Here is an 11,838-nt window from a genome sequence, read left to right on the forward strand (position 1 = left end):
CTCGCTCTCGCTCTTTACATATTCACACACACTAATCTCTTAAAAGGCCTGATGAGCACAGAGGAGTGAGTGGGCAAATGTATGAGGGTGTGTGTCTGTGTGTGTGTGTGTGTGTGTGTGTGTGTGTGTGTGTGTGTGTGTGTGTGTGTGTGTCCAATTAGCCCGCAGGCGAGGCGGCGATTTTTATGATGATGGGTGCTTGAGATGCAGCACAGCTTCTTTGGACCATGTTAAGAGTTGGTGTGTGTGTGTTTGTGTGTGTGTGTGTGTGTGTGTGGTGTGTGTGTGTGTGTGTGTGTGCGTGCTTACATATGGTGTAGGTCTCGGCCAGGCTGTTAACAGCCACCACACGAATCTCTGAAGCCAAGTAGCCCTCTGACTCCAAAGACACACCTGCATCCTGAGCCGAGAAAATCACCTTCATGTGAGCAAAAACTTTTCAATGTGCACCAGTCAAGTAAACAAACACTAACACAAACACAAACACACACACACACAGAATTATGGATTACCTCGAACGCCTGTCGAGCTGCTGCAATGTTGGGGAAGACAGGGAGGCTGTAGTTGGACAAAGTGTCAACATCTGGGGACACCCCGAGGTCCTGCATGCCCTTCAACACCTCAACCACACCTGTAAGACACACAGACACACAGACACACAGACACACAGACACACACACACACACACACACAGTGATTAATATAAACTGGACGCGCTGGCTCTTATGTAGTGACACAAAACACATAAAATGAGTGCGAGATCAGCAACAAGGTTATTTTTTGTGGATTAACATGTTGATTGGTCAGTTTTTCCTAACCAATCAATGTCACACGTCTCATAGAAAACGCCAGAAAACAGTGAAAATGTGCATCATGATTTACCAGAAGACAGATAATCCCAAACCGAAGAACATCCCATTTACTGTGATATAACACAGAGAAGCTTTCAGAAGCTGTGACATGTGCAGGTTTGGTATTTGTACTTAATCAGTGATTTAAACTGGTGCTTAATTCTCTTTCGTTTCAACATTTTATTTCACATCATCTTTATGTCCTCGACAATGAATAAGTTGGTGTTTGTGTAATGGCAGACCTAATTAAATATAAAATATAATATAAAATATATAAATTAAATAAAAACCTCCAAACTTTGAGCAAACACACCTTTTCTTGTTTCCCCGTTTTAATTCAATCACATGCTGCACTTCTCAGAGACACACACTCAGGGAGGCTCAGACCTGGAGCTGCGTAAGCACTGTTTAAATATGTGTCTAAGAAATGAGCTGGCACGTACTCCCTCTCACACACCCTCCATCGACAAAATGCCAATGGCTGCTCCCCTCTCTACCTTCGTCTGGAGGATACGTGCACCAAACACGCACTCGGCCTGAAGTGGACTGTTGCACCATCACACTGCTCTGCAGCGAAGCCCGAGGTCCTGCCCCAGGGAAGGAGGCCAAAACAGCCACATGCATATGGAACAGCCACTCACACACTCTCAACGTGCCCACAAGAGTGTGTGTGTGTGAGCTCATATGGAGGAAGCACTGCAGCACTTTGCATATGTCTGGGAGCGTGCCCACAAAGGACATGAGTCTAAATGAGGACATAGATGGGTCTATGTGTGTTTCTATGCGGTTTTAGGTGCATCTATATGCTATATATGACTGCATCCAGTGCACCAATACACCGTGTTCCCATGCGGACTTCAGTAAACTACGCTAAAGTGCTTCCTTAAGTCGAAACACCTCAAGATTCTTTGTGCATTTACTCTCCACGGCTCTGACACACACACGGCTCTGTGTTTCTGCATCCTCTTGGGATGTATGTGTTCACCTGGCAGTCTCTCTCTTGAGCTGAATAAAAGATGAGTCCCGGGCTTTTATACGCCATTAAAACCTGCGACTGGGGCTGCATTATCCCAGGTAAGGCTACCTGAACCACTCCATCCATCCATCCATATCACTCATTCATCTGCCCCTCTCACTATCCATCTACCCTGCTTTCAAGAAAAAGTAAACAGGCGATCTTCCTCTTTCTTCTCAATGGAGGATCCATCCGCCCGTCCATTCTTACCCTCTAATCGCTTTCATGCAGCCTCTTTTTTATGAAAGAAGAGAGGGAGCACCTGCTTTCCTCCTGAATAATCCATAATCAATTTCACGGTGAGCCAGACAGACAGAAAACAAGTGAATGGAGAGCTGGAGGTATAAATGCACAAGCCGGCCTTCTCTCTCAAGCACGCTTTCCGGCTTCCGCTTGTGAGCTTTCATGATCATCAGCACTTTTCGGTTGTCCAGCAAGTGTGTTCGTGTGTTCTTCTGCAAGTCAAGTCTGTGACCGAGAGCTTTTAACCCTCTGAAGCCCAGGTTGTTGACTTACGGCTAAGTCACTCCATGTCTTAGCTAAGCAGTAAAAAGTCAAGCGACTAAGAAATGCCATCAGCTTGCCTGTGAGTGGTACTACTGTAGCACAGCTTTCATGAACAAAAAGCGTTCACACATGCCACTCTGATGTCCGAATGTTAAAAATGAAGATCTTAAATTAGCACAAAGACTGGAAACAGGGGGAAACAGCTTCAGAGATGCTGCTAGGTAGCCACCTAGCAGCATCTCTGAAGCTCATTCATTAACATGAGGAGATCAAGAAAGAGAAAGAGCTGCTGAGGAGACAGCTACGAGAAGATTTATGACACTGGCAGCCATTCTGCATGAAGTCAAACCAAGGCGAGAACTAGCCAACAAAAAATAAAATAAAATAAAAAAAAGAGAAGTTGAGAATAAATGAGAAAGTTAGTGAAGATCCAACACAAAATAAAATGTGATATTATGTCGTGTCATTTGTACCAGCCTCCCTTTAGGTCTTTACTTTTCACTCAACCCTTTTTTTTGCTTCCTCCCTGTCTGAACAATTTAAATAAAGATCTGGCACGGAGGAGAACTGAGGAGAGCGGAGGCCTCTCCACGTTGGTCAGCATAAAGCCTGACATACCATCCGGGCAAGAAGTATCAAAGTAGTGAGTTAAGCATGGCAGTGGTCACAAGATATCATCATCAGATTCATGTCTTCAGGTTAACTGTCACAGACGAGAAGTGAGGACGGAGAAATGAGAGAAAAAGAGGAGTGGAGCGAACCGGTCGCTGTCATCCCCTCTCGTCCTTGGACATGAGTACCTGTCACTTCTCCTTTTCCTTCTCCTCCGACGCCATCTGCCTCTCCATCTCTTCGTGTCTATGGCTCTCTAAAGGTAGACTTTGTTCGCTGCGAGGCAATGACGGCTTGTTGTTTGGAAACAGAGGAGAGTGCAAGAACACTTCCACTTCATGAGGCACGGAAAGCTGCGCTTTCATCCTCTCCGGCCTTTATCTTTTTTGTTTTAATCAAGGTGATGCTTGGCTCTTGTCCTACCAATTAACTGCAGACTAGACCGGGGCTGATGGAGGACTGCATTACAGATTGCTGTGGCAGTGATTCTTTAATGCAGCCCACTCTGTTTGACAGAGAGGGCTGCATTAAAGGAAGAGTGAAAGGGTTGAAGATGGGGTCATATAAATAAGAGGAGGAGGAGGGGGACACCAGGAGGGAAAGTAGACTGAACAAGGGAAGCATTGCGTCTCTCATCACCCAAAACACACTAGGCCCGAAACACTCCCTTCCTCTGCAGTTTCCCCTCCCTCTTTTTCTTACTCCGACATGTCAGAAGCGATAAGAGGGCGCTGCGTCGCGAGGACTGACAAGCGGTGACTTGCTGGCGGCAGGTGGGAAGTATGGGCCAGCATATGCTTCCGCTAAACCCGCCAAATCCACACCTCATCAAAAGGCAAAGGGATCCCCCCCCTCCCTCCCCTCCTCTCCTTATTCCTTCCCATCCCTCCCCCGCTGCTCTCCTCCGATTCTACGGCTCCGGCCTCTCTGCCCGCTAGTGACACCTGTGGACAAAAAGTGACACGGCGCTTAATATTTCATGGGCCATGCACAGTGGGGCGCGTAATCCAAAGTGAATTCCCTCAGAGCGCTTGCATTTACATGAAATCAAGTCACTCCGCATCAGTCACATCACCTGCACTGCCCCCCCACCCCTCAAATCCCCCTCCTGCCCTCACATATGTGGACGCACACACACCTCCTGCAGCCAATGAGTGTGAGAGAGAGCAGGAGGAAGAGAGAGAGGGGGAACAAAAAAAAAAAAAGAGAGGCTGCATCATTCATGAGGGTTAAGGCTAACACCATCGGAAACAAGCGAGTGTGTGAGCGAAAGAGAAGTTTCTCCGCTTCCCTTCCTGCTTTCTGCAGTGGATGCCGTCTGATGCATCTGTGCGGCTTCGAGTCTGCGCGGTTGGAGAATTTAAGTAATGCGTCAAGTGTGTGTGGTTGTGCATGTTTAAACTCATGTCTAGTCCTCTTCTTCGTGCTGCCAAGCCAGGCACTGAAGCATCTCGCCATTCAAACTGAGAATGTGTCCGGACCGCACAGAGACGCCAACCTGCGGCGTCGCCACAGTCGTCTAACCGGTTTCTCCTCCCTGCCAGATCAAATGCTGTCAATTAGCTGACAGGGGGAAAATACATAATTTATTAATCACTCTAAAAAACCCCAAAGAGAGAGGCAGAGCTCAGCATAAATAAAGCACTTAAGAGCCAAGCTGCTGCTGAATGCATTTGACAGGGTACATTCATAATGAGTTGTGAATTCTGACAAGTCGACAAATGCCGGCTATCTGTCACTGAGACGATTTACCCCACAAGCTCGTCGCTGACAAAAACAAGGGAGGGAAAAGAACGATGGAACGAGAACCAGAGTGATGGACCTGTGTATGACCTGGGCTGAAGCCTCAGTGGACAAGGACAGCTCTGTGTCCACCTGCCCAATGAAAACAGTGGGATGAGATGATCCGCCTGACATTTACATGAACTGTGATCTCCACCAAACTCTACGAAAAGAGGGAAGAAATGTGCTGAGCGCCAAAAACTGCAGTTCTTCGAATGGCCACTTGAGGCAGGCTCCAAAAAACGAGTCAATCTCCATAGACCCCATTTTAAAATGGCCAACTTTATAGCAGCAATAAACAACATTTCAATTATTATTATGCATAACTATGGGCATGGCCGCTTTGAGTGCCACCAGGCTCCATTCAGCCCACCTCAGTTCCACCCACCCTCCACCTCCTTGCACATTTTTTGGATTAGCCGGGAGTTTGGTGGTGCGAGGCGCTGCCAAGATGGTGTCGGCTGGAGCATCTATCACTGAGCTTCACAATGGCAGAGTTGTGTGGGTTTCGTCACAGAGACTATGTCCATGTTTTATACCCAGTCTATGGTCCAATCTCAGAAAAACTGCAATTCAAATATCATGGGTGATCGAGTGAGGAGTATGAAGACTGTACAGGATCAGCTATCTGTTGGGAGCTGTGGCTTCAGTGATGAAAAAAAAAGAAAAAGGACTCGAGGACAGCCACTGGAGCAAAATGACCTCTGACCCCTCAGCCTCAGGCCTGTATGTGCATCCATGTATGTGTGTTTGCATGTGCAAGGGCGATGCTTCAGGCTATCGAGCACCCCTGTGCCCCCCACCAAGGTACCTTAAGTGTCCCCTGCCACAGGGCAAAGGTCACCAGTTCAGCCATCCTTAGACACTGTGCACCGCTTCCTTCTTTCAGGAGCTTCTGTACAGCTGATAGAGTGTCAGCCACAACAGAAATGCAGTCACTTTGCGCAGGAAATGCAATAAAACCAGGTTTAGTGCTGGAATATCATTGTTTCTGAGATTATTAGCAAGGCACTAACATCTGAGTAAATAATCTGTCTGTATTTGTTATTTTAACTGTAGTCTACACTCGGGGACCTTAAAACTTAATACATTTCAGCCTGTAGCTTTCACTCGGTAGTAGAAAAAAAGAAACGTCATTGATTAGTCACAAAATGTCCTCTAGACGTGCACCCGGGAGGCCACAAGAGGAGCGAAACTGAAGATCAGGAAGAGGAAGAAAAACGATGACATTCATGTCTGAGCGCACTTTCTGAAAGTCAGTCTTTTTGGTCCACAGCTCATCGGTCCAAAGTGGCTAACAAGGGGAGTTAGGACCTCCTCTAAACTTTGCAATCTATTCCTAGAGCTCTCCAGAGAGACCTGTATGTGTGTGTTTGCGAGTGAGTGTGCATGCCTGTGTTGCTTCATCTCTCCCCGTTCCAACTCTCTCACGCAGGGATCAGACCCTTTTGCCCTTGACTGGCCCAGCCCAGTGAAATCTGTCCCAGTTGGACCACTCTGTGGGGCATTAATATTTGAGGGAAACACTCCTTTAAAAGCTCTTTCCGGTACAGAGGACTGAGAAAGTCATAATCCCCTCTACACCACAAAAATAACACACATGTCCATAAACTGCTATCATGGCTACCCAAACCTTTCCATTTCAGATTGGATGCACAAACAGCTGGAAAGGCACGTTTTCTTTTTGCCTCCTTCGGGCTCTGTAGCACCCACGCGGTTCTCACATACACATGGGCCCAAATACGAGCTTCTCACGACAGCTCGTCACACTGAGACATCTGCTGATCTAAAGTTCCTAGCCTAAAGTGTTAGCTCAAGCAAAATAAAAGTATATTTACAGTCATTCATGAACACTATGCAAACATAATTATTAGGGAACTTTAAGGGAATATTTAATTATGATAAAAGGAATTTTATATAAAACGTATGGAGTTCCCATGAAATTAATGTATTTAAGGAATGACTCTAAAAGAAAAAGCATAATGCTGAATAAATCCAAGCTATACAACAAATGACCAAAAGAAAGTGGCCATGTGTACATTATTCCCCCAAATCAGCCTAGATATAAATCTAAAAGTGTGTGTGTGTGTGTGTGTGTGTACCAGCTGAGTTGTTGTCTTTCACATGATGAGTGAGGAGGGGCCAAAAGTAGTGCGGCCTTATGGGGTAGTTCTGCTCCTTCATCATCTTCATCAGATCGAAAGACATAGCTGCAAAAATAAAACAAAATAATCCAAAATAAGGCCTTAATCTTGTGTAGATGAGTGTGTGTGTGTAGAAACAGTGAATGAGGACACAGAGTATGTGCTGTACCAGTCTTTTTGGACTCCAGAGCACAGGACAGGGTGAAGGTGAGCGCCTCACTGTGCAAATTCATCTCCTGCAGCTCTTTGCAAAAGAGGCCTATGTTCTCCACTGGCTGTCGTGCACACACAGAGACAAAAGAAATGGCATTAAAACACTGAGATCAATTCTCAACATGCACTGCAAACATGTCTTAAAATGAATGCTAGCCAACAGCCAAACACTGACAAGTTTTGACTCTTCAGTTTATGCCCGATTGTCGATCACGATCGACCATGAAGCTGGTAATCGGTCGGAATCGTCTCAAAATCAAGCTAGATTCACGTAGTCTGATCCCGGCATTCGGGGAGCAACGGGGGAAATTTGTTTGTCCACGTACCGTGTTCATGCTGACGCAGTGTCTGAGAAAGAAGTTGCCCAGATTGACGGACTGTGTACTGGGGCCGTCAGACTGGATTGTGGGGAAAGTCTTGAGGATGAGAAAGGCCACGTCCTCCAGGCCCTGGGTGATGAGGCTCAGACACAAGTTCATGGCATCTACAAGAAAAACAACAAATACTGATTCTGCTCGGGGTCACAACACTGCTGATGAGTTAGCAGCTTAATAAACAGCCACCTGGCTTTGTAGCCTTTTCACCCTTTTTTGGACAATGAGCAAACATAACCTGACCTTTAATATGCAAACATGCTGCAGCTTAAACCACATTACATTTCCACAACAGTGTGCTTCAACATGCTGAGCGGGGTGCCCCATTCTTTTCAATGACTCCACATTAGCTGCTGAGCTGTGGGTGCATGTGTACCTGGAATGTAACCCCTCTCGTGCCTGAAGCGTTCAACCATCTCTGGGATGTGCTGCTTGTGTCCGGCCTTGGCCATGGTGAAGATGACCTGCATGAAGTCCCTGTCCATCAGAATGCAGTCTGCGCTCTCTGCTGCCTCCAGAGTCTGAGCAGACGAGGAAGACGGAGAGGATGAAGAGACGATGGAAAGAGGGAGGAAAAAGTAGAGGAGTAATTAAAGAGGCAACCATTCATTACACAGAAGCAAGCACGTGCAAAAAACGTGCATCAGCATCATCTTGATGACCAATCGCACCTTTTTCAGATTGTCCAGGTCTCCCTTCTCAGCGTAGGCGTTGAGCAGTGATAGGTAAGTGTCAGGACCCGGTTCAATTCCTGCTCCCTTCATCACGGTCAGGATGTTCTCAGCACTCTCGATGTCCCTGCACAGCGACAGATGACAGCTGGTTCAAAGGTGTACTATGCATGAATCATTCATTACTGTTTGTAAACATTCAAACTTGGTCCACCAGAAGCTCAATGCCCCTGACAGCAGAAAGCACACAGCACGGTGCACCACATGCAGCATCACAGACCTACATGAGGCAGCGACTCAAGAGTGTGCCTGACTTCCTGAGCTTCAGACACAGATGACACAGATTACAGTGTCAGCCTCATTGCTGTTGTTTTATAAAGTCCCAACCACACCTGCATAATGGCTGGGGGCTACCCACCCGCTGCCGCAAAGGCTGCAGCCCAGAAATGTCCCAAAAACAGCAAAATAATAAGAAATAAGAAAAGACAGGCAGAGGGCAGAGTCTCTGCAGATAAATACACTGCCACACACTTCTAGTGGATTCCTTTCATATGAGTCTGTGCCTTCAAATTAGCAGTGATGCTCACCCTGCACGAGCGTGGCCTGTCACCAGGGAGTTGAAAACAGCCTCCGTGATGGGTAAATCTTTGCTCTTCATGTAACCCAATATGGTGCTGAGAGAGCAGAGAATAGAGTTAACATGGAAAAGGAAAAAAAGCAAAAACAGGTAAATCACAATAGAAAATAGAACAGGACATGCGCTCACCTGGCTCCCTCGATATCTCCATACTGGCAGTAGGCTGCTATGAGTCTCTGGTAGGTAACCTGTGCACAGAAATAAAAGGAAATCAAACAGAGAAAGCAGAGTCAACTAAAATATCCTATCCCCATCCACCAAAACCTTCATGTTTCTGTTCCACTGAAGCAACAGAAATCTGACCATGTGTTTCTTGACAGTACTGTACTCTGCACTGCAGTGCTTACTCTGTTGGGCTGGACGTTAGCTGCTTCCATCTTGGCCAGGAAGTCAGTGGGGGAGAACTTGAAGTCATTCTGCAGGTAAACCTTCAGCAAGGCGTTGTAGTGACTGACATCATACTGTGCACCTGGGGAGGATAATGTGTGAATCTAAAACATCGACATAATGACAACAGCCACCGAAACAACACAGCTGCTGGTAATTCTGTGTAACATAATGATGGTGTCCTCTATACAGTCACCAAGTCCCAGTTTAATAATATGAATCAAATACTCCTCTAATAGTTCAAGTATTTGACACCATTGTTAAACACCTTAAAGTTCAGCAGCAGTGAACAGCATGACAGTACTTTGGATAATAGATAGTTGGGTTGTTTGCATTGGGCCTGCCTCTTACCCAAACTTTGCAGCTTCTCCCACACACGGTGTGCCAGCTCAGTGCGCTCCTCCAGGGGCACCTCCGGCAGCAGGGACCCACAGCTGCGCAGCAGTAACAAGGCCTGATTTTCACTGGGATAACCTGCAAACACAGAAGAGCAGAAGGTGGGAACGGATGCAGAGAGAGAAAGAAATACAACAAATTCAAAGAGTCAGCTGGTTTAATAATAAGAAACATGAAGGATGCTCAGTGGAATATAGATTACAGCTTCATGTGGCTCATGTTCATGAGATGAGTCACCATCTTCATTTGACATCCAACCTTAAAACCCCCGATCACTGTTCCGCCCGCCTACCTGTCCTGCAGATATCATGGAAGATGCGGAGCAGCAGGGTCTTGGTGATGCGACCGGTTCTCCTCACGGAGCTGTCCAGCTTGGTCAAAGCCCAGTCAAACTCCTGCGCCTGCTTGGATCGCAACGCAACCCTGGTGTCATCCTTCTGCTCTGTGGCCACCGAATAGTTACGCACACACCCCACTGCATATGGCCACACACGACTGTAGAGGGGACAGAGATGGATGGAAGGAGTTAAAAAGAAGCATGAGAAAGTATACAAGACAGTATGATCGGTCAGAGAGGGGGAGAAGGGAGGGAGGGGACAGGACAGAGAAGAAAGAGAGTCACAGATGAACACAGCCGGTGAAGCACAGACAGATAAACATGGTTGTTCTGTGGGTCAACTGTATGAACAGCACAGGATGTGATGAGTTTGAAGAAGCAGTGGAACGGATATGTCTCGGGATGCTCAGCCTGCTCAAAGCTAGAGCTACTATCATGAGATTAGTTATTAGCTATTTAATAAAATTGCCTAATATTCAAGCACACAATCAAATAATGCTTGAGTAATTTTAAGAAAAAAAGTCAATATTAGCTAATTCAAGCTTCTCAGAGGTGAATATTTTCTGGTTTCTTTGCTTTTCAAAGAGTAAACTGACTAACTTTGTGGTTGTGGAGAAAATAAGACATTTGAGGATGCCATCTTAGGTTTTGGGAAACACTGATGACAATTGTCACTATTTTATAGACCAAACAACTAACAGATTACTTGAGAAAATAACGACCAGATCAACAAACAACGAAAATAATGGTTGTTTGCAGACCTACTGAAAGGCTGATTGAACTTTTGTTAGGAGTGATGACCTTGGGAGAAAAAGCACCAGAGGATGCTGACATCTTCAGCTCTGAGAGTCAAAGTTTCTCCAATAATAAAGTGAAGGACATGTTAAATACCAAATGCGATAATAACGTATCTAATCTATATAATCAGATTCGATTCATGACAACGTGCATCAGATGGTCTCCAGTGATGGGCCTTTGGCTAAAAGCTAGCATTCATGATACTAAAAAGTGTAAATCAAACCCAGGATGACAACGCTGACATAGCTTACACTTACATTATCATTAGGAACTAAGTTGGTGTAACAGTCTTAATTTTAAGTCGTCAAGTAGACTGTGAGCATGATAGTTACACAACGTCTGATCATCACCTTGTGTAAAACGGGAGCCATGTTTACCAACGCAGGCAGCTAACTACTAACGTTACAGGTAACTTATTCTAATATGATCCCACATATATCGGCTCACCATATTTAACACTACAAGTCATATTTGCGTGGATACTTAGTGTCTCTGGTTGTCATTGAGCCTCAATGACATCTCTGCTTCACGCACACGCGTGTATCACAGCTACACCGGCTAACACACTGCGTGATACCTGGACGCATTTTCCGCTGCTGGGCTGATCTGCCGGTAACAAACGTCGGTTCTGCTGCCGCCGAGAGCTCCGCTGTACAGCCGGCTGAGTGGCGGTCCGGTTCTTTTGGTCAGTGGGATCTGATGCAAGCCAGAAGGCAAATGTTTGAGTAAACGCGCCGATCTCAAGAGCGCAGCCATGTTTTCTGTCGCACAGTAGAAGGGCATCCGCACCACGTGACCGGTCGAAGAAAGTAACGCGAGAACACGAGCGTGATGCTACGTTCCGTGTCACACTGAGTGATGATTCTGGTTCACCCTATGAGAAAAGCGTGCTTCTGACGCTGAAAGGAAAACAAAATTATTGTCATGAATAATACAGATATCCTGTATCTGTAATATTCTGTGCGCACATTTATTTTGCGCATGACAGTTCACGTTTGACCTTGGAAACTGGAAAGAAGATCCACAAGTTTTATCTGAAGTTTTTAACCACAGCTTATTGACCTCCAAAAAGATGAACTTTAGATCTCATTTACTATTGCTTGTCATAATCTTA

At 46.0% G+C, this 11,838-nt stretch overlaps 1 protein-coding gene across 1 annotated transcript in view; it reads right to left on the minus strand.

Annotated features, from left to right (window-relative positions):
• Positions 1-11,512, minus strand: part of lrpprc (leucine-rich pentatricopeptide repeat containing) — a 53,984-nt gene extending 42,472 nt beyond the window's left edge. The window contains exons 1-13 of the mRNA XM_076742365.1: positions 11,302-11,512; positions 9,882-10,084; positions 9,545-9,667; positions 9,154-9,275; positions 8,936-8,994; positions 8,757-8,843; positions 8,170-8,296; positions 7,875-8,019; positions 7,451-7,608; positions 7,081-7,186; positions 6,870-6,977; positions 513-631; positions 310-400 (exon numbers count right to left, since the gene is read on the minus strand). Coding sequence (XP_076598480.1) covers positions 310-400; positions 513-631; positions 6,870-6,977; positions 7,081-7,186; positions 7,451-7,608; positions 7,875-8,019; positions 8,170-8,296; positions 8,757-8,843; positions 8,936-8,994; positions 9,154-9,275; positions 9,545-9,667; positions 9,882-10,084; positions 11,302-11,507 — 1,654 coding nt within the window. The 5' untranslated portion in view covers positions 11,508-11,512. The remainder of the gene's footprint in view (positions 1-309; positions 401-512; positions 632-6,869; positions 6,978-7,080; positions 7,187-7,450; positions 7,609-7,874; positions 8,020-8,169; positions 8,297-8,756; positions 8,844-8,935; positions 8,995-9,153; positions 9,276-9,544; positions 9,668-9,881; positions 10,085-11,301) is intronic.
• Positions 11,513-11,838: the final 326 nt, after the last annotated feature.

This window comes from Chaetodon auriga, chromosome 11 (genome assembly GCF_051107435.1).
Source record: "Chaetodon auriga isolate fChaAug3 chromosome 11, fChaAug3.hap1, whole genome shotgun sequence".
Classification (NCBI taxonomy): Eukaryota; Metazoa; Chordata; class Actinopteri; order Chaetodontiformes; family Chaetodontidae; genus Chaetodon; species Chaetodon auriga.